The 22,652-nt window shown below is 36.3% G+C and overlaps 3 protein-coding genes across 5 annotated transcripts in view; all 3 read left to right on the plus strand.

The window, feature by feature from the left end:
* The window catches only part of LOC110372143 (alpha-(1,6)-fucosyltransferase), a 43,705-nt gene extending 38,756 nt beyond the window's left edge, over positions 1–4,949 (plus strand). For both annotated transcript variants that reach the window (XM_049844354.2, XM_049844355.2), the window contains 3 exons: positions 342–500; positions 952–1,026; positions 1,434–4,949. In XM_049844354.2, coding sequence (XP_049700311.2) covers positions 342–500; positions 952–1,026; positions 1,434–1,541 — 342 coding nt within the window. In that variant the 3' untranslated portion in view covers positions 1,542–4,949. The remainder of the gene's footprint in view (positions 1–341; positions 501–951; positions 1,027–1,433) is intronic.
* A 1,978-nt stretch (positions 4,950–6,927) lies between these two features.
* Positions 6,928–14,442, plus strand: LOC110372155 (neurogenic locus protein delta). 2 transcript variants are annotated; one of them, XM_021328716.3, is made up of 6 exons: positions 6,928–7,088; positions 9,012–9,168; positions 11,288–11,446; positions 11,971–12,162; positions 12,650–12,841; positions 13,234–14,442. In XM_021328716.3, exons 1-6 carry the CDS (start codon positions 7,008–7,010, stop codon positions 13,494–13,496), a joined length of 1,044 nt encoding a protein of 347 aa, XP_021184391.3. In that variant the 5' UTR covers positions 6,928–7,007; the 3' UTR covers positions 13,497–14,442. The 2 variants fall into 2 exon arrangements, with proteins under 2 accessions (XP_021184391.3, XP_021184392.3); XM_021328717.3 differs by having other exon boundaries at positions 6,929–7,088; positions 9,030–9,168.
* A 2,364-nt stretch (positions 14,443–16,806) lies between these two features.
* On the plus strand, positions 16,807–22,583 carry LOC110372151 (WAS/WASL-interacting protein family member 1). Its single transcript, XM_021328713.3, has 2 exons — positions 16,807–16,943; positions 21,274–22,583. The coding sequence occupies exons 1-2, from the start codon at positions 16,920–16,922 to the stop codon at positions 22,519–22,521; spliced, it is 1,272 nt and encodes a 423-aa protein (XP_021184388.3). The 5' UTR covers positions 16,807–16,919; the 3' UTR covers positions 22,522–22,583.
* Positions 22,584–22,652: the final 69 nt, after the last annotated feature.

A 22,652-nucleotide genomic window follows, 5' to 3' on the forward strand; every position in this document is an offset into this window, starting at 1 on the left:
ATACACTTGTGCATCGGAGAACACGCTATAGTCGGTCCTGTTTGTGATCTCTCTCGGGTGGTGTCGGATTGTCGTCCCATCGCGCTATGAGAGTGAAGGAATAGTGAGTGCACCGCAGTACAAGCAAATGTGCGTGCATTACGTCCAGCACAGCTGGCTAATTACGCCGTCACCGACATGCGGCTAAATCCATTTTTATGATTAATTGAAAATGTATTCCGGAATTTCAAAGTCTATTTCTTATTTTTGAAAAGTTTGTGAAAAATTAAGGAAAAAATACGGTTTTCTCGTTTTCCCAAAATTGTATTTGAAATCACTCGTTATTTTTTATTTACTTACAGGTGGGCCGGGTAGCGTACGAGATGATGCAGACGAACCGCGTGGACGCGTCGGACAGCTTCTTCTCGCTGGACGACATCTACTACTTCGGCGGACAGAACTCGCACGACCGCATCGCCGTCATGCCCAACGACGGACAGTACCAGGATGTGCCATTCCAGGTTTGTCATATTATATTATATTTATGTTTATTAATTTCAGTTATTGAAAATTATCTTGTAAATCAGGTCAGGCGACTTCTAAATATTGGATAATAATAAAAAAACGGATAATTTTTTCGGAAGTCTGTTAAAAATAGAAAAAGGTCGCCCAGTATAATGCATGCACATTAATGGAAAAATGTTATTCATGAATACCAGCAGTTCCAAATGCGTTAAGAGGGAACTTCTTCTCCCATCCAAATATAAAGAAGCCTATGTCGTTTTTGAAGCTCTACACTATCCGCCTACAATTATCATTAAAATTGGTTCAGTAGATCTAAAACTACTCCTTCCGTCGCCTTTCAATCTAAAATGAAAGGCGACGGAATGAGTTACTTTTGCATTTCATAATGATATGTGATTCAAATATAGACTATATCTATAACTCTAGATTATATGTTTAATTTCTCAGGTGGGCGATTTGATCGGCATCGCGGGCAACCATTGGAACGGTTACGGACGGGGGACGAACAAGAGAACAAACATTGTAAGTTTATTACTTTTAACTTGTTTGTTACATTATTGTAACTATAGGTTGTGTCAGAATTCGTGTAATTTTCAAGTGTGTGATTTTAACTGCTCAATTATGGAACTGCATAACTGAAATTAAGTGGGATTATGTAGTTTGCACCTGTATCATTATTTGATTTGTAATTAACATTTCGCAGAGTTTATAGTTGATTTGAATTGATCTACTTTTTGTTAGCGTATTTGGTACTCAAATATGTCATGTTATGAATTCGTAAGCAACAAATCCAACCAAATTAAATTATGTAATGCTAAAATCTGAATATTAAAAATATCTCAAACAATCATTTACTTAGAAACATCGATAAGTCGTATCTGTGAACTCGACGAGTTTTCTAATTCATCACCCATCTCAATTTATTTCAGAACGGTCTGATCCCGTGGTACAAGACAGCAGACCACCTGGTGCTGTACCCGTTCCCGGAGTACAAGCAAGTGCCGCTGTATGCAGACACACGGCAGAAGGACTTATAAGCTCAGTAGTTTTATTGTCCAGCTTGTTTTCGTTGTCAAGCTGTCGTCGACTTTATTGTAGTGGAAATAGGACCTAAAATCTAACGACTCAAATATTGGGTACGAAATTATGAAGATTGAACTCATCCCACCATCCACTCATCCAACGTTTCAAAATCGATCAGTGATGAATACTTTGGGTGCGAAAAAAACGTGTTTTTAAACACTTATTATAAACAGGTATTAATTTTCACCGCTTATGCGATCTGTGAATATCCATAAGAATGAAATTATAGAATCATATTAAAAATGAAATTATATTTGAAAATCGGGGCCGATTCTCGAGTTTTAGATTTGATTCCGACTCTCGATTCTCGAAGATGAAAGAACATCAATTCGTATTCATTCAATTGAATTTGAGATTCTATTTCTATAAGCAATAAGGTCGATAATTTTTGACAGTGAAAAATATGTTGTGTCGGCCCTTTTCCCAACAATGTCGGGGTCGGCTTCGAGTGTATCGAGTGCAGCTGCGGACGAGTGTGCCACATGGAGTGACTAAAGTTGATGTGACTCTCACGTGTGGATAGTTTGATTGTTTTTATTAAATCATGGCGTTTGTTCTAATTTGTTGTACTGTGAGGTACAGTTGGCGAAAGTTTTAGGTGTACATTGTAGATTTGAAATATACATTGATCAGACGACGTCATAATATTTGTGAGGGTTTGTAATAAAATTTGAAGTATTGCACAAACATAGTTAATTCAGCCACGTGAAGATGTTCAAAGAGAACTAAATATGTTGTAAGTTGAAAAAAAAAAAAACTTTAAAGAATCACGAATGAATATTTCATAAAAAAATCTATATGAGTATGGTTAATAGATTGTTCTATTCAATGTACCCTGTACACCTATACCTTTCGTTCATAGTAATAATATTTATGTCGTGTACGATCGTTGAAGTTTTCGTAAACGTCTTTTACGGGCTTGTTAATTGTTAATGACTGTCAATAATTACTATGTTGTGAGTGTGAAATACTTCTCAATGGATTGACGTTGATTTTCATATAATATGATGTTTCTGTCATAATATTATATAAGATAGGGTTCACGTTTGCTAAAACATCTACTAATGTGTGAACTTCTTGCGTTTGAGAAAGTGGCGTGTATTATGCTTTTTAGCCGAATGCGCGACGCAAGCGAGGGTAATGTGTTTTTTATTTGTAACAGATGAAGCATTTAAAATAAACAATTAAAAGAAGCAAGTAAATAATATAAATCTGCTTAAAATGATACAAAATTAACGAGCTTTCAAAATTAAGCATGAGTTTAAAAAAGCTCAATGTTGTGTGAAATTTAAAAAAATATTATTTAATCTTTTGACTTCCTTTTGATACAACCCAATTTTATCTACTTTTATCACAAGATGACTTTCATTTATCGACACTTGTGTGAAGTTATTATACCTTCCATGGTACAAATCGCGCAAAAAGCGCAAATTTCCACTTTGCGCAAAAGTTTGCGCTATCAATTTTTAACAAAAAAAAACCTCTTTTATGCCTTTATGAAATGTTAATTCATTTTGCATTTACTTTTCTACAAACCAATATTGTTTATGATTTTGAATGATGATTTATCTAACTGTTTAATAATTAACCTTATTATATCTTTCAGTTAAAACATTCCATTCTTGTTCCTTATAACTTGTATAAACTAACCATATTTCAAATGTTTATCCAGCTCTGGTTAGTTATGAAATAATTTGATATGAGGGTGCTAAAATTAAATGTCACAAAAAATATTTTGTTGTTTCCTCAAAATGATGTTCTAAAAAATCAATTAATTCACCCAATAACAAAAACGCTACACGTAAATTAAATCCAGGGCCATATTCAGAATTATTATTCGAACTTATTAGGTTTGTTTATCAATGGTTTCACTACGAAAATGGCACTGAATTCACGCGTGTATCACGGCCTAGTATTGATAAAATGTCTCTGTGTTATTCTGTGTTGAATTGTGTTCGTTTATACATGTGTTTTTTCTTTGACGCTGCCGTGTTGTTTTCTTTTGGCTTTAGATAAAATGTCAAAACTTAGATAACTGAAGTACTAATTTTATTTTAAATAAGCAACCATTTTTTTCAACACTTTAGGACTTCAATTTATATTTTATAAATCGTAATTTACAAAAAGATGGAGATCTGTCTACTAACCTAACCAATACAGCTATACTCTATCCACGGAAGCAAGAGCTAAAAGGTAAACAAAGAATGACAGTTTTTCAAGATGGCGGTATAACCCGACCGGTGACAAAACGTCACATTTTTGTGTAAAATGTTCGCAGTATCTGTGATTTTGTCATCGGTCGGGTTGTACCGCCATCTTGAAAAAGTGTCATTCTTTGTTTACCTTTTAGCTCTTGCTTCCGTGGATAGAGTATAGACAATACAGCAGCGCCAAATAAAAACTCTTGTGACGTCAATATACTCGTATGTTAATCGCAGTGATAAATATATTTGTGAGTCTCAGTGATTATCTTATTGTTTTATACAAATGAAATGTAAAATATAGGTACAAAAGTAATTACTTAAAATTGGCAACAGATTGTAAGATCTGAAACAAAACTCGGCCCATGATGAAACCCCATGACCTGAGTTCTCTAGGCAATTATCGAATAAAAACTATTTTAACGAAACTTTTTGTTTTCTTTTTTTTATTTATAGTTTGGTAATATTTTTTAAAACAATGAATTTAGAAATTCTTTTTCGTTTCAACATTTGCTCATGTAAGTTATTTTTTTGTTGTTTATTTTTATTTATGGATCTATGTTTAATAGTTATATCTACATAAATAGTAGCTATTATGTCTGAGAAGCATTTGTATGTGTTACGTAATATCCCAAGTGTAAACAAAATGTGTAATCCGAGTGCTATGATACGTACATGCCTTATATCTGTTAATAATCGGTCATATATTGTAAACGTGTTACAAATATATTAAAAGTATATAATAAAATGATGAAAAAAGTAATTAGAAATGTCAAGCAAACTCTGGAATTTTTAATAGTTCTTTTTTAGATTTTTTTGGTGTTAAATAGAATTTACAATATTCAAAACGTAGAGTACACGAACACAGAAAATAATTCTTCCAATTTATAATATTTCCATTTTAAGAATGATAGCAGATACTTTTATAAAGCACTTCTACATATTTTCATGTTATTCCATAATATTTATTTTTCCATAGTAAGTAATAATAGATTGTACTAGAACGGTGATAACTCGTGTATTTTTTAACTTTGTATGTCGGAGCTTCAGTAAGATGTATGATAAAGTAACATGGACCTAAAGTGTGTGTATATAGCTTTATAATATAGTGTATATAGAAAGGAAAAATAATATAAATAAATGGTAACATGTGAAGGTAAATTGAATTTTCATTTCATCCCTATAAAGTACATCACCACAAAGTAATTAGAACATGTACATAACATATACCTCTGTGGAATCAATTACTGGAGAGTTAGTTCAGACTGATCAGTATAGAACTTTAATAAAACTTGACAAGACGATTTTTTTAAGTTCCCCGAACATACCTTCAGAACCAGATATGCAACTGTTGATTAGTACCTGAGTATTCTTGTCCTATCGGGACCCGTTTTGTCTTTTGGGTATGGAACGATAAAAATGTCGTTAACTGGAATAATAGCTAATTCTAAACCCAATGTTAAGTGTTGCATTTAGTTACAATCTCTAATCCAACGCGTCATTTGATATTCATATGCAGAAAGAAAGTTCGGAATATCCAATGTTTTTCCTCTTCGATTTCTGCGAATCGTTCGGCTTATAGCCACCTTACTCTTGATATAAGTCCCGCTACTTTTAATTAGTTTTCCTGTTACAAGGGTAAGTAATGCAATGCATCTCGTGAGCTGCACCGGCACTTCCATAATGCAATTATGTAGAAATTTTATTGATTGCAGTCGTGGCCACGAGAGAAGCGGGTACGGGAAGAATGTTACAGTTATTTTTTGATCAAGAAAACGTACCTAAATGTTATGTGCTCTAGTTAGGATAACATTGAAAGCACAAATCTATCAGACCTACATATGTCCAGATTGTACCTTTTATACATTTTTATAGGCCTAGCCAAAAGCACTACATTGGATTAAGTGCAACCGCACTAAGTGTAGATTCGCTGAACCATATCGCGAAAGGCATTATTTTCCTCATCATATTTCTATGAAAAGATTAAACGAGTTAAAACTATTCAAGCATCCTGAATTCTGAGAAAAAGCTAATACATATAGTAATAAAAATAATCATAATAAACATTGGCTTATGTTTAACTGATCACCAGAAATAGTAACAAATAGCAGACAAAAATAGTAAATGATCACCAAAATGAAACTCGCATTTTAATGTAAAATGATAACCAAAGTTTTAACACTTTGCTATCCTATTTAAGTGAAATTACTCCAAAATAAATCATGCGCAAGCCAAAAATAGTAAATGATCACCAAAATTAAACCACCATTTTAAAGTAAAATGATAACCAAAGTTTTTACATTCTGCTATCCTATTTAAGCAAAATGAGTCCAAATAAATCATTGTTATCCCAAAAGTAGTAAATGATCACCAAAAGTAGTGAATGATCATCAAAATTATACCAGCGTTTTAATATAAAATGATAATCAAAGTTTTAACATCTTGCTATCCTGTTTAAGTAAACTGACTCCAAAAAAATAAGTTCGGCCTGATACAATAAATGTAATAACATTATGGGGACCCTTTTCCTGCACTAGGGTGGAAAATTGTCTATTGCATGCCTCTAAACAGTGCGATAAGAGTGTGTTTTCGAGGGAGTGTATTGAGAAACACATTCTTCTTCTTCTTTCTCCTGCCCTGTTCCCAATTTTACTTGGGGTCGGCGCAATATGTCATTTTCTTCCATTTTCCCCTGTCACTCGTCATACTGACACTCGCACATGCATTGCAAGCCGGACACATAACTTAATATGGCATCATAATACTTTATTTGATAATAAGCCTACATTTTATGGCAATCACAGTGACTTATTTAGGCAAAAATAATATATTAATTTGGTCGTCAAGAGTTGGTGATCATTTACTAAATTTGGTGGTCGAATACAATTTAAAGTGAAGTCGTGACTAAAATAGCTGGTACTATTACATTTTTAGACTTTATTTTTCTGGTGTTCAGTAGATTTTTCTGGTTGCAAAACTAAGGGTACCAAAGCATTTTATGGTGGTCATTATATTTGTTCCCATAAACATTTCCTCAAGTTCATTATCCAATCATCCCTACCAAACAAAAACACCAAACCACTTTCCTAAACCTCACTTTTAATGGCCTCGTGACCACATCGGCGGCGAAAGTAGCGTCTCAAGTTCAATAGCACGACATTACGGCAGTGTCGAGCCAACCTGCGCACGCGCCGCATTACTGCACTACATGGGGACATCATGCGGACTGTGCTAGTTGTTGTCGTCTGTTGTGTTACCAGCGTGTTACCGGCCAGGCATCTGCCTAAATGGAAGAAGCAGGTTGGTTTTGGGTTTTTGTGTCTATGGTTTTTTTTTGTGGTGTGTGTGATGGGTGTAGGGGTGTAGGTTTTATTATGAAATAATTAAGTAGCTATGATTAAAAAAGTGTTAAATTAATAACATCATAAAAATAAGTAAATAAGTCAAAAGTTTTTAATGTTGCACGCTTTCCAACAATTAATCATTTTAAGCAGTAGTTCAGGAAATCAGTATTATTTATTTTTAATCACTAGAAATGAGGAACTAAATAAAATTGCAGTTAGTCAATTAGCAAATTAAATTAAAGACCTAATTTAACTTTTCGTTAATTATACCTAAAACAAATCGGTGCATTTACATATATTTCTTGTAATTAATTAAATAAAATACAAAACGAGATGAACATAATGTTTTCACCGGCATTTTCCCGCGGCCGACTTTCTCGTGGCTTTCTCGCGGCTCATATTAGAAAGTTCCTGCGTGAGTCAGCGAGATGCGTGCGATCCTTCTGTTAGGATGAAAGGAGCATCGCTTTCTATATGTCAGCTAACACTTAACTTGCAATGTTCATTGAAGCTGCACAAGTTATGTTAAGACTGTGAGCTAGATTTTGTTGAAAGCTTTCTACAGGATACCTGTTGTCACGTCATGCCTCAATAGGTGTATGTATGAGGTAAATATCGCGCTAGATGACATAGGTACAACACAGCAAGTTACGATCTTCTTGAAACATACGATTATCATAGATACAAAAGCTAAGTTTCCATCGTACCTGCGAGAGCGGTTTTCCTATGTCCATTCTTATCTTAGATCCTTTTATATGAAACTCAAAGACTTACAGCTCTCATAATCTGACTAGCCCAAACCATAATCTAGCCCATTTGACTCTTAAACACGCTTGAGTGTTTGCAATATAAATATCTGTAAGATCACGTCTCTAGCTTTCGCAACATTATCGAGTGGCTCCCCATTCGACTTTGGAACTCTCGTGTTTTAAGCTTTGGTTTTAAGTTTGCTATTCAATATCCTCTATAGGTAACCCTTATCCATCGTAGGTACCTGCGAGAGCAATTTTCCTTCGTCCATTCTGAAATTCCCTTACCATTCCACCAACTTCTATTCTAGAGATATTTATGTCTTCTATTCCTTTACCGTTCATGCTGTTCGGTTTTGGAATTCCATTCCTCATGAGATTAAAGATTGCCAAAGTGTTGGACTTTTTAACAGAAAATTAAAAGAACACTGTCAGTCCATTGCATCATTGTTGTTTGTTTGTCTTTTATGTACCTATTTGTGTTGGTATGTAATAGTTACGTACTTATTGTTTATGTAGGTATACATGCAATTATTTTCTTTCAGTTAAGTTTCTGTTTTCTTTATTTACACATTGTCTACATCTCCTGAATTCATATCATACTTTCGCAGGTATGCCGGGAGAGATTTTTTCAGAAATAAGCATTACCTTTGTGAATTCTTTATTTCTATTCTATCTATTGTTTTGCTATATCGTGTGTTGTCAAAAATTCGTAAAAAAATAAATCAGTTGTTGTTAGCTAAATGATTAGTGACGAAAAGATTATGGATTGCATATTTAGGTATAATTCGCTCAATGTGTGCGATTTTCTTTTACATTAATGATAACACCTTCGGGGTTCGAAGATTAACAATTATAATCAATAAAAAAATATAAGTTTCTTAACACTTCTCAATATAAGTTTAACGGGAGAATGATATTCTGTCCAAATCTCACACTCTTTACCACTCATGCACGTCACCTCACCACACATATTCACCTTTTTAATGTTTGTTTGTGTATAACTCTTTACACCTCACTCTTTTAATATTAAATGTTTGTGTTTAACTCTTTATCTCTCACCCTATTGAATGTCTGTGTTAAACCCACTACTTCTTGCACCTCACTAACGTTCGAATGCCCTCGGTAAGCCGGTGCGATTCCGACAGGCGTGCGAGCTGCCGGCCGTGCAGAGCGAGCACAGCCACTACGTGTGCGATGATAAGGGGGAGCCCAAGTGTCTGCCGGGCTGGCAGGGAGACCTCTGCGATGTGCCCATCTGTAAGAAGGGCTGTGATCCGCTGCAAGGTAAGATGTTCACTGTATAACTGCTGTACCTATTCTAGAATAGACTCAGAAAGAAACCTGTAAATGCAGTTATTGTAACTTAAGTACATTGTAATTGAAATTGACTGAGGGACATAAGATAAAAATATTGCTGTAAAATAGGACTATATGATTGAAGTACCAGATGCAAAAGGGAATTAGTTTGTTTTCGATACTTTTGCGGTAAACAAATAAATCGATAGAGATGATATTTGGTAGTTTAGTGGATACTGAAAACGGTTACAGCTAGATATATGTAGTTAGATGTTATTCGAGAGCAACCAAAAGTTACCTTATGACTTATTGATGTAGGCGTGTGAAGCAGCTAGTGCTAAATGCTTGAGTGTTTGATTAGTCAAACAACATGTTCTGAGAACCAAAGATAAAGTGAATATCTAGATGCTTATGTACACACCCTTTGCGTTCAATAAAGCACTCTCTACCATAAAGGTAAGACTATCGAGTCTTTACCTCCATATCATAATTCAAAATCTCAGTAGGTTAGTATGCCATACTAGGTCATTGACACCTAGTCATTTAGTAGTAAGTCTGAAAGAAGTCGGGACTGTTTACCGAGCTAGAACTTTCGTTGAGAAAGTTCTGCTTCTAAGAATTTCTTTGTATCTATTTCTGAGTAGCGATGACTTGTTAAAAATTAACATTGTAGGTGTTTGCTTTGTACCATTGTTGTTAACTTAGTATGTAAAGAGAACGACTATAAAATATACAAAGAGCTAGTTATAGGTATGCTAGATACTAGATATTCTTCCCTGTTAGTGGCAATTAGAGCCAATAGATACAGCAGGTGGCTTTGAAGTTGTTCGAATCTGAGGACCTGAACCACTACTGACTCTTTCCAGCGTTTTTAGCCTGGAGGCCCACCGTGTGTATAGTTCCTTATATTGCCCTATAGTTCAGCTGTCTTAGTGTTTAATCGTTATAAACAAGCTACAAACAATGAAATCTTTCTTAATGCAAACTTTCTACAAATGGTTAACTTGCTATTGACATAAGGTCTCATTGAAATGAGTACAATCATACAATGTTGCTGGCGATGTCTTGAGTCAGTTGATAACGGGACGGTCCGCTTTATTTAGCTCATTAGCGATCCGCTATGACGGCACGGGAAAGTTTTTGTGCATCTCTGGTACAGTTCTGATTCTTTTATTTTTTGTTTCTGTTTATTAGTTGTACTGGACTTTATACCGTCAAAAGTTAGTCTGACTCACTACGGAAGGTGTAAGAGCGTATAAGAGAGTATAAGAACAACTTTATTGTACTGTATTGTATTAGATGAAGAAGTATAGCAACTTCTACTATGTGGAAATTAATTAATAACTACTTGGACGTTTTGCACGATTGGAGCGAAAATATATATTTAAAATGTTTGTGGTTAACTAGAGACAGGTATTGACACGCGATCAATTAATACAAAGAAATAAAAACTACTTGTTCGTGCACTTTCAAACTCTAACGCATGACTGTTTTGAACATGGCGTGATTATGTAGATTATTTTTCCGACCCAAATATCGACCAATAGAATTGCACCATTCGACGTCACGTGGTACAACCTACATGGTATTATACTGAAAATTTTTTGAATATTTTCTCTGGTCGTTGCTACGTCAAACTGACAGGTTGTGGCCGACATTTGGGACGGAAAAATAATCTCCCGAATACCACACGAGCTTCATAATTATCTGGCATTTCCCTCAAGGTTCCCTGCAAACAAATAAAGTCGTCAAGTTTTTCAGGAAAAATCACTAACCTATCGGAAAATACCCGATAATTTTGAAGCTCTTGTGGTATTATAAGTGAAAATTTTGGCTATTTCATATAGCAGTCAAAGAAAGTTCTGCAGCTAAATGAAGCTCTTGTTAAATTTGATTAATGGATGGTCCAACTAATTCCAATCTTTGCAATACGAGTGTATCTGCGGTCACATTTAGTCCATACCTAATAAAATATCAACTTGTACATTGCGTAGGTACATTAGTTGGAAATTACAATTATAGTAAGAAAATGCTTCTATATAATTCAAGTTGGACATTGGTTTCATTGTTTTTTCGCCCGAATTACTAACAATATCGCTGTCACCAGGTTACTGCAAGCGTCCGAATGAATGCCGGTGCAAGCTAGGGTTCTACGGGGAGCGATGCAACAAATGCATCCCGCTGCCCGGCTGCCAGCACGGGTACTGCAACGAGTCCTTCGAGTGCATCTGCAGGGATGGCTGGGATGGCCTGTTCTGTTCTGAACGTGAGTATTTTAAGAGGACGCATTGGAAATTTTTTCGCCAATTATCTAAATTTTTCTCAGTAAATACAAAACGGATCAAAATACAACTTGGTTACCTGAAAGTTCATGATAAAAACCTTATTTTGTTAGTTTTCAAAACATGATTAGGTGACTTTTTTAACAGAGAAAAAAATATCAAACATACCTCTTTTTAAAAAGAGATTCACATATTATGGGCAAACGGGACCGATTTAAGCCTCTTAACTCTTTTCGTAGTTGAGTATATAATACTCTTTAAAATGTGGAAGGAATATTTATCAAATTATCACTTCTAAATGATACATCTTTTTTACAAAGTTCAAAAGTCTGTCATCCAATATGCTGCATTGTAGTATTAACGTGGATGTTTCCCATGATCGAGAATAGAGTCATTTGTTGCTAATCATGGTCTTTTCTTTAGGAATTAACCAACATCCTGAGCCATGACCTCATTCAGATAGGTTCAAATAAACAACCACCTATTTGATGTTTCCCCACGTTTCCAGCAATCTGCCGCTCCGACTGCCACGCGACGCGCGGGTTCTGCGAGCAGCCGGGAGAGTGTCGCTGCAAGCTGGGCTGGTCTGGGGCCACCTGCCGCGCCTGCCAGCCGCTGCCGGGCTGCCAGCATGGCTACTGCGACAAGCCGCTAGAGTGCAAGTGTATGCCTGGGTATACGGGACTGCTGTGTCAGACACGTAAGTTGCAAATGTATTTCTCTCGCTGGGCTCTTCTGTTTTAGCGATGAGGATAATTGAGATTATCAGGCTTAGGAATCTATGTAATAAATAACGTAGTTATTTTTAATTATTTTGATATTAGAAAGTTTAACACACAAATCACAATCTCATTGGAGTCTTAACGTACATCACTGATCATCAGATGGATTTAGGGTTTACCGTAAGAGGATGACCCGTATTCAAGTTATATGGTGGGTTATATGGTGGTGGATTCATGATAAATGTCAATGAAGATTATCCTCAGATTTGAAGAAACTTTAGTACAAGCCAGGAGGTCAAAGTTTCTCTGACTTGTCTTTAAGAACCTGCCTTTTTTGAAGTGTGTCCATATACCTGTTTTATACATATACATGGCACTTAAAGGATACTGTTTCTTCACTTGTGCCCTTAAAATCCATGAGCTTATCTACGACTCCACACTTGACCATCATCATTCCTTCTCCAGCGATCTGCTCCGCCGGGTGCCACACTGAGCGCGGCTACTGCCGGCGGCCGGGCGAGTGTCGCTGCAAGGTGGGCTGGACGGGCGCGACGTGCGGCGAGTGTCACCGCTACCCCGGCTGCGTGCACGGCGCCTGCAACAAGCCCTGGGAGTGCATCTGTGAGCCTGGCTGGGGAGGCATGCTGTGTGATGAAGGTGAGAATCACCACATTTAAGATACGTTACGTTACAGCCTTTTTATCGTCCCACTGCTGGGCACAGGCCTCCTCTCACACGAAGAAGGATTGAGCATTAACATTGACATTTGAGATGTTTCTTTATGTTATTTATTTCTGAGACAAACCAACAACAAGACAGTTATCAGACAATACGACTAAGTTTTATAAATTGTTTTATATTTTGAAGTGTTGTTTCGAGTAGTCAGTTAGCAAAAAGTAGCAGAAGCAATTCTGTCTCGCCACTTAATACTACACTGCCTGTTTATAGTCTACACTAAAACTAAAATTCAGTCGTACTTATTTATACCTCGTAATAGTAAAGCATTTTTAAACATGTCATTCATACCACGTCTTCTTCTCCATCCACAGAACTCAACTACTGCGACAAGAACGTAGACACATGCAAGAACGGCGGCAAATGCGTCTCCCTAGAATCCGGTGACGGCTACTTCAAATGCTACTGCCCGCCAGGAGTTACGGGCAAAAATTGTGAGATTCTGCCAGAACCCTCCACGCCAAGCTTAAACGTCACTGAAGAAAACAGCTCTGAAAGTGTGGCGTCCATTGAACTGGGGATGTTGGAAGAGGGAAGCACCACGACTCCCAGTAATGGGGAAAATGAGACTGAGTAGCGAATTAGTTTTATACTTAGCAGTTTGAAGTCATATTGTAAGGGATCAGGGAGTTGGGAGGCAAAAATAAGGTACATACGTATGTGTTTATAACTTCGTTTAGTATGCTACAAAGTTTGAATAAAAGGGCTGGGTTGCTTCAGTTTATGTAAAAAATAAATTTGAAGACGACTAGATTCGGCAAAATTTCGTTAAACGTTACAAGATGTTACAAGTAGACTTGCTCAATATCGTCCAAATGAAAAAATATGCAAGAATCTTAAAGGTGTAGTAGAATAGAAAATACAATGGACATAATTAATTTGTCAACAATGGTACATGTTTAAGAAATGATGTTTATTATGATGTAATGTTATGTCTCGGATGCGGTGATGTTTATTTGTTTTATATTGCTAATGTTCGTATTTGGAAAACTAAACTGGATACATTTTGACTAGTTAGGTCCGGTTGTTCGAAGCTCGGTTACGTCAAGGTTAGGGTTAAATTCTAGTTACAGTTTAACAGGGTTTAAATTCAAAAAGCGTTTTTGAACGTTAAAATGTCATAACAAAAATGTCAAATTAACCGGGGTTAAAATTGACAACGGTAAAATTTTAACTTTATCTTTACCGTACCGTACGAACAACCGGGCCTAACTGTATGAATGGTAATAAAAATATCTACTATGATAGGAATAGATGAATTATTAGGTGAAAATTATAGGCATTTTACACACTAAATTGTCCTGGTAGGAACTTAATAGTTACTGTTACTTTCAGGGGAATAAATAGACATACATATCTATAGTGGGTAGGTATATTAGGTATGTTTTTTAAAAACGAACGTTAATTATATGTAATTAATTATTTATTGATGAAATGTGTTCTTGTTGTGAAAGTGAATGTTTATTTATTACATGATGAATGTATGGTTGTTTTTTATCAATTAAGGTGTAAGTTATTTATTTTTGGATAAAATGATTAAAGAAGTAGTGAAAATATCTACATGAGTTTTATTAATGAGTGGAACCTTTTTGTTATCGTAAATAGGTATGGTGTTGAAGATATATTTGAGGTCAAGCTTGCAAGTTTACCCACCTTATTCATTTTAAAAAAGTAATATCTTTCAAAGGAGTTTTTTCTTTATACATTTTGTACTTTACTAGTGCCAAATAAGTACTTACTGGCTCCACAGACATTACACTATTGGCACGCAATTAATTCGAGGAAACATTATGAGCGGTGATATCAGTAATTTCCAACCAAAAGCAATCTATATTTTAAATCAAATACACTTATTAACTAGGCGAGAAATATCCCGAGCTGGACATGCATATCGTTATATTAAGCCGATGTAATCAATCTGGTGATTTCATCATATCCATGATCTTACGCGTGCATAGGTACTCCCGGTATAGGTAGACGGGAACTTTAGATCACCGTGTGTGGTACCTAATTTGTTAGCATGCTCTAATATCCTGCCAATCCCTTGCTATGGACATGTGTCTTTCATATTCATTCTGATTGAGAACTAAGATTCTTACTGCCGGATAATAGTGAGGATTTGCATTGTAAGAACAATAACATAGTCAGAATATACTTCTCGTATTACATAAGATTTTCTTTATACTAGCCGTTTTCCGCGGTTTCACTCGTGTCCCGTGGGAACTACTACCCGTACCAGAATAAATATTGTTTATGTTAGTTTGGAGGAGTGTAGATAGATATACAACAATGAAATATTTTCCTCAAATCGGTTCAGTAGTTTCGGAGCCTTTAGGGTACAAACAAACCAAAATTGTTTTTTTACTAGTATATAAATAGTGTGGACGTGTGGTTTACAACAATTCCATAAAAATAAGTCGCAACTACAAAAAACTACAAACACATCCTTCACAAATGCATATCAATAAATAATTTAAAATATTAATCAAGAGAATTAACAAAAAAATCAGAACACATGTTAAGCAACGCACGTTTGAAGTAAACTGCTTAACTTATGACCGCTGTATTACAAATTTAAATTGATCTCGATCACTTAAAAGGGACGGTCCACGCCCGTCTTGAAGTCTGTAATATGTCCGTTTTTAACATTTTTCTAATGCGGCTCAACTTGTTTTTGTAACTCATGTTTAAGCGAATAAATTCCCAGCTGCTTAGATTAGGATTAGTGGAAATATTTGGCCAGTTCTTGTGAGGTAGAACGTAACAAAAAGTTCTCAATGAACAGCTTTTTAAGTTACCATTGACAAAAGCGACTTCAAGATAACATATTATTTTTATCCAATTTAATAAATGATGACATTATGTAAGGCGCAGTTGATTCCGGACAATAGCCTATTTTCCTATTTTAAATGTGTGACGTCATAGATGGCCAACCCTTAAATCCTAACACTTGGAAATGACCGTTTGTTGGAATTTAATTGACAATTGATACATTTTTGCCTAGAGTTGCGTGCAATGTTATAGCGGATGCCTGAGACCACCAGCTGCTTGGCGGCGCACCTTTAGCGGACTTATATGTAACTTTGTAGATTATATGTAAGTATATCGGTTTAATTACACTTAATATAAGAGATCAGTATAAATATGTTACAACGAAAACAGTTGTAGAACTCTAAGTATAGGTATTAAAAGCTCATCCGAGCTTATTGCCAAAGAGGGTATGGGCAATAGAATGACAATTGTAATGTTTCAAATTAAACGACCGCTATGGCAAAGGTTCATTAGTGCCTGAGAAGTAAGTGAACATATTTGGTGAGGTCTATGTATTCTATGACAACAGAATTACACGATATAGATTTAACTCCGAAAAGAAAATCTACTTATTCAATGTTACAAAGCTGAAGAGTTTGTTAGTTTATTTGCTTGAATGCTCTAACGTTAGGAACTAATGGGCCGATTTGAAAAACAACTCCAATTTAAATTGCCCACTTATCGGGGAGGTTATAAGCTACTTCTAATCCGAGTGCGCAGAAAAGTTCCATGGCCCACGGGATACGGGAGAACCCACTGGTAGAAGCTAGTCTTAGAACAATTTAACGCATATCACAATGTAAGAAAACAAGTTGTTTCTTCAAGTTCTGCCCCATTAACTTCACTAATAACCCGCTAAGACGCATTAGGTGTTCCATCGATCAAAACAAACAATACTTCCGATTTTACAAAAAAGCAGCCTATTTGTTAAATGTTGTTCTTCCTAACCAAGTGGATACGTTACAAATGTTCCTAATATTTAGTCTTATGCACCACTAGGCCTAATAACCATAGTACTAGTAGTTTAGCCGTCTTGGCATACAGGAGTTGCCTTTGCCTCGTCTATATAAGCGCGATACGAGCGGCGTCTGCGCAGAACGTTGGCGCACTATACTTGCCGAAAGTAATGTGATACAGTGATCTCGGATTTGTTTTATTTTTTATATACATCACATATATAAATTTCGAAATGACGCTGATCTTTTTTTTGATGGTAAGGATATTTTTTAAATATAATTTGAAATATTTTTGACTAATCCATTAACAAAAATGGTGTTAACAAAAGCAGCACCTAGATCAATTTCATGCAATCGTATATGAATAATAAGTAGAGCAATATATTTTTGGAGTGAAAATGTTGGAAGCTACAAGAGCTTCTAAGCTAAGTAGGCATAGGATTGAATGGCTTTTATTTTCACCAAAAAATAGGATTGTTCGATATTGTTTGAATTATTGCTTCATATCGTCATTCATTATTATGATTGACTAGCTTCCGCCAGCGGCTTCGCCCGCGTGGTGTGTTAATAAAAAGTCGCCTATGTGTTAATCCAGAGTATCACCTTTCTACATACCAAATTTCAACCAAATCGGTCCAGCCGTTTTTGCGTGATTGAATAACAAACATACATCCATACATTCTCACAAACTTTCACATTTATAATATAAGTAGGATATTACAAATTGATTTATGAGTAGAAAAGTTCGAAGCAAAAAAGTTGAGCAATAGTTTTCACGGGACTGATGAAAGGAAAACAGCCTGTTTAGTATTTTCTTATCAAAAATGGAACACATTGTTTAAAGAAGAAGAATAATTTTGATATTAGCCCCATACAAGTATGTAATGTCAAATTCCTATCTCTAAAATCAAATCAACAAGTAGATACAATATTAGGAACGGCTTTTAGCCTACATTAAAAACCTCAATCACTCCCAAGAACTCATATTATGTAAAGCATTTCAAAGATTTAACTTTAACACTTTACAAACAGATTAAACGTAACTGCACGCCGTGTATGGTCCATGCTAAATAAGCATGCATGCTTGTAGGTAAAATGCCCATATGGGTCGGTTACCTAACATCCCGTCATAATGAGATGGACCATAATATGTACTTACTTAGACATGATACGTCAATTAAGGAATGGGTTTCCGTCAGGTCTTAAGGGGATTTAGATTTAAGGATAGGCGGTGGTCGAACTGGACTGGTTATGGAAATAGTCTGTCATATCCTGCAGGTATTGCGTCAGGTGATTCTGAAGTAAACTACCTTTATTTCGGAAATTGGATCAGTTGTTGATGATGCAATAGAGTAACATCAGGGTTTGGGGTTTTGGGTTTTTAGATTTTATTTATTTATTTAAAATACTTTATGCACATTGTACAACGGCGGACTTTTGGATTTCTTTTAGTTTGGCTTTTAGGAAGTTGTTGTAGCTACCTATGCTGATCCTTATTTGAATTTGGTAATTTTAGATGGTTGAGAAAAGTTACCTCGAAAGCTAAATACATTGGATGAGTGCTTTTGTTTTTGGATATTCTGAAATTCATTTAGGTTTTTGATAACTTAAGTTATAGATTATATTCACACGAGATGATCTTTGATTATCACGACCATTTAGATCATTAGCGACTTTGATTATTAACAATTGATTATTACATTTTTATATTATGTACAGATTTTCTCTTAGCAAGTTACCTACCATTACTAATTCTTCCTCAACGAATTCAAATCTTAGACATTTCAGTCCAGTTCAAGTCAGATTATATCAGATCCAAGAGACTTCTTACAGCACCTCTAAGGAAACGATAAGAATCGATTCGTTACATAGTATTACTAATTACAACTAATGATTGATGAAGCACTCTAATATAACGTTGCACGGTACATCGGGCGCGTATGCTAAGACTTTTTTTGTAAAACGGAACGTAACGCCGATCAGTGTTACTCGCGTTGAGTAAGAATTGTTAATCATATTCGTCATGTATACCGAGTAATATGGACGTAACTTTGGTAAAGGAAGGAATTAGTCAAATAATAAATCTATGAGCAAGGCAATGTTTAATCTTGATTACATGAAATCCTCTGGATTTGAAAGATTTTTTCACTGTAGTAATAATTACCTAAAAAGTTACTAGAATTTCTTGGGAAGTGTTGCAAATCTTTTGACTAACCATTATAAACATTGCACCGAAGCAAGGTTTACGACAATTTATTCATTGAATCACAAATTGCTATTTATAATATTTCTAAAATTTAATTCGTTAGGTTTAGTGAAGGAGCACTCAATCAACCCAGCCCACAAATATAGACTATTGCAAAAACCAAACCAAACTGAGATGGAAATCTCAGAAAATTTATCATATAAGTCACCAATCCGGTATTAGGCAACTTCAAATGCAAATGAATTTAGTTGGAACACCGGAAAATCTGTATTAGAACATATATCAAGCTTCCAGTCTATCTACAAATCTAGACCAAGTATGTCCTAAATGTTTGGTTTGAGACGGTATTTCGACATAGTTCGAAATGCCCTTATGTGGTACCTATGTAATTGATATCAACTGTGCTACACATATTTCATGGAAAATGATAGTGTTTTGTTTTTCTATGGAGTTCGGTAATTGGAAGTCGATTTTGTCGTTTTTTTTCATGTTTGGAGGTGTATTTTCAAAAGTACAAAAGGTTGTTTCTGATGTCTTCTGAATTCGCAGTAAATAGGGTGTCATGCATGAGGGAAAGACCGGCTACCCACAATCCACATTTTTAAAGTTTCGCACCACACTTATTTTAAAGAAACTAGTTATCTATACTTTAGAGGTACATTTTCTTACTTTGCAAAATAATACGTTATTACAAAACAGCATATAAGGCAATTCTAGTCTCAAAACAAGGCTTTTTAGATTTCAACGCCGATAGCAATCAACATTACAAATTAGACCATTTAGCTAGCTCAGGTGTGTCGTGCATTGCTGAGTCACCTAGCTATGGGGGTCATAAATCCAACCCCATAGTTTAGGTAAGCACGTGTTATCAACCTTGGGTTCACCTTGACCCCCACTGAGTAAGCATTGGACAATGATGTATGGTACTGCAGTCTTGTGAGATATTAATTATGCCGGGTTTTATCTTGAAGGGTATTACTTAGTTATCATGATGTCGCCTTTCGGTATTATTTTACCTTAATTTTTATTTGGTTAAAGAATTCACAAAATGTATTAAAAAGAACATAAAAATGTGTTCTGCGGAATACATTTTAAAATAATTTGAAATTTTGAATATAGATAAGAAAGCCATAAATAGGTAAGAAAGCCAGTTTTTACAAAAAATAATCTTGTGATTTTAACATTAACATTTAAAAAATAGAATGATGGAATTTTGAAAGAAAATTTAAGAAAAGCTGTAGTTTTCTTTGTAATGAATAATGATGTAATTCGTAACATCAAGAAAAACTATATTTGTCCGTTTTAACGTTAACAGTTTTTGAAAGTTCACAATTTAACTGTCAAAGTTTATAAATTATACTCGGTGTATTCAATTCATTCAAATATATTGAGATATATCCCGCTTACTACGCAGATTGTAGTTAGGCTAACGTTAAATCTAATGTCAGTGTTTGAAATTAGTTGTCAGCTGTATGCAATTACATTTATAAAGCGAATTCAGTTTAGCTGTAGGCTATGGCTTTGCTTGTAGATAATAAGTGTGGTTTTAGTTTCGCAATATGTATAAAGGTTTCTGAGCCCTTTCGACATAACAACTAAATTGTTTCTTAGCAGTTACCTACTTTAGGAAAACAATATCTGGGACTTTAGGAAACTTGGGTGGTTATATAGGTACTGGTGATTACTTATGTGGTTTAAAGAGACTAACCACTCAGGTGTTTTTAAGAGAAATAAATCGAGATAATTCATTGATCTTTGTGCCTATGTTTTAGTTTATAATAACATAAGCAATGGAATTGAAAATGATAAATTAGAACTCCCACAAATAGAATCTCAAGCAATAGAATTTCTTTTGGTCTGATGGAAACTATTACTTCATTACATCTATAACTTTTTCACATGAGATAAACAAACTGATCTAAACTTAATACGAGCACGATTTAAGGCCTGTTAGGGTCAGAGCAATCGGCTCAGTTCCGTAAGGTCTCGCCGGCTCGCCTCGCCCCACTTCATATCGCAAGCAGCCGAACCGGCACACAACTGACATATTTCTAACTCAATCGATATTTTATTTATTTCTAGTAAATAAACTCATGTTTTATCGAGATCGGATCTTGCAATCGATAGTGAAGTTGCTTGGTTGCTTAAAGTTTTTAATTTGAATTCGCGTGTGAAGCTTAGTCTTGTAATAGTTCGAGCATTTTAAAAGTAATAGTACCTTTCTGGTCTGGTTTTTGTCTCAGGATTTTAGGCATCTAATGTAGTATATTAGTCGTTGAGCTATAGCAGTAGTCTTCCACGTTATACTCACTTTTCCTTCATTCTAAGAATCTTATGTAAAATATTATCATTGTTTAACTTTTCACTTGCTTTGATTCCAGGTGCTGCTTTCAGCAAGCAGCCTATCAACAACAAAAGAAATAGCTGACAAATCGAAAGTGTCCAAACTTCTTGCCACTGAGGGGATTAAAGATGGCGTCACGTCAGACAAGGGGGTGAAGAGACACATCCCGGCTTATGGGTACGGGGGACACTCTATCGGGATCTCAGCAGCACCAGCTATTAGCATAGGCCACTCGGTTGGCTTGGGCCACTCGATTGGACTAGCTGGCCACTCCATCGGTCTAGGCGGCTCCGGTATCGGTATATCTTCAGGAGGTATAATCGCCGGAGGTGTTGGAGGGGGCCTAGGAGGAGGAATAGGAGGCGGTATTGGCATTGGGGGAGGCGGTATCGGTATTGGAGGAGGCGGTATTGGTATTGGAGGAGGACCCGCAGTTGCAGTAGCTGGCCCAGCAGTTGCCGCAGGACCCGTCGCAGTGGCAGCCGGACCCGCAGCAGTACAAACATCCGTGAACATAGAACCAAACCCAGTAATCCTACGTCAGGAAGTACCTCGCTACATCACCAGGACGATCACGCGAGATGTACAAGTCCCAGTACAAGTGCCTGTGCCTGTCCCTGTAGACCGACAGGTACCAGTCCCTGTGAGAGTCCCGGTACCTGTAACTGTCGACAGGCCGGTGCCTTACCCAGTAGTACAAAAAGTCCCCGTGGAAGTCACAAGGCAAGTGCCTGTGTACTATGAGAGGAAAGTGCCATATCCCGTGAGGGTTCCCGTGAATGTGCCTGTGCCGTACCCCGTGACTGTCGAGAGGCATGTTCCTGTCGACAGACCTGTGTACGTCGACCGTCAAGTCCCAGTGCCACAGCCTGTCTACGTAGACCGTCCCGTGCAAGTTCCGGTACCTGTGCAAGTAGACAGGCCCGTGCCTGTTCCCCAACCTGTTGTGGTAGACAGGCCTGTACCTGTACCTCAGCCTGTGGTTGTTGAGAGACGAGTTGCTGTGCCTGCTGTGGCGGCGGTTTCTGCTGTCCCCGTTGCGGTTGGCGGAGGAGGTATAGGAATCGGCGGAGGTGGTATAGGCCTCGGCGGAGGTATCGGAGGAGGTATCGGAGGGGGTATAGGAGTCGGTGGAATCTCGGGAGGTATCATCTCGAGTGGAATTGGAGGAATATCCAGCGGTTACGGAGTGTCGGGAGGCTACGCAAGCGGTTACGGGGTGTCTTCAGGCTACGGTGGAGGCTATTCCAAGACCATTTCGTACAACTCTATTGGTCACCACTAATATGTTTTAACCAGTTGTATCAAGATGCATTATATCTTTGTAATTAAAGTTATTTTACCAGTGCCTTGAGTTTAATTTTAATCTGTGGTAGGATGTTATATTTTCAAGTAATAATCAAACTAAATAACATT

This window comes from Helicoverpa armigera, chromosome 16, assembly GCF_030705265.1.
Source record: "Helicoverpa armigera isolate CAAS_96S chromosome 16, ASM3070526v1, whole genome shotgun sequence".
NCBI classification, from domain to species: Eukaryota; Metazoa; Arthropoda; class Insecta; order Lepidoptera; family Noctuidae; genus Helicoverpa; species Helicoverpa armigera.

What these genes read in the sequence shown, in the direction of transcription:
- LOC110372151 (XM_021328713.3), top strand. Translation starts at nt 16,920, where the DNA reads ATGACGCTGATCTTTTTTTTGATG. An exon ending in CGCTGATCTTTTTTTTGATG is followed by an intron (nt 16,944 to 21,273) that starts GTAAGGATATTT and finishes CTTTGATTCCAG; the next exon opens with GTGCTGCTTTCAGCAAGCAG.
- LOC110372155 (XM_021328716.3), top strand. Translation starts at nt 7,008, where the DNA reads ATGCGGACTGTGCTAGTTGTTGTCGTCTGTTGTGTTACCAGCGTGTTA. An exon ending in TGGCCTGTTCTGTTCTGAAC is followed by an intron (nt 11,447 to 11,970) that starts GTGAGTATTTTA and finishes CCACGTTTCCAG; the next exon opens with CAATCTGCCGCTCCGACTGC. An exon ending in AGGCATGCTGTGTGATGAAG is followed by an intron (nt 12,842 to 13,233) that starts GTGAGAATCACC and finishes CTCCATCCACAG; the next exon opens with AACTCAACTACTGCGACAAG.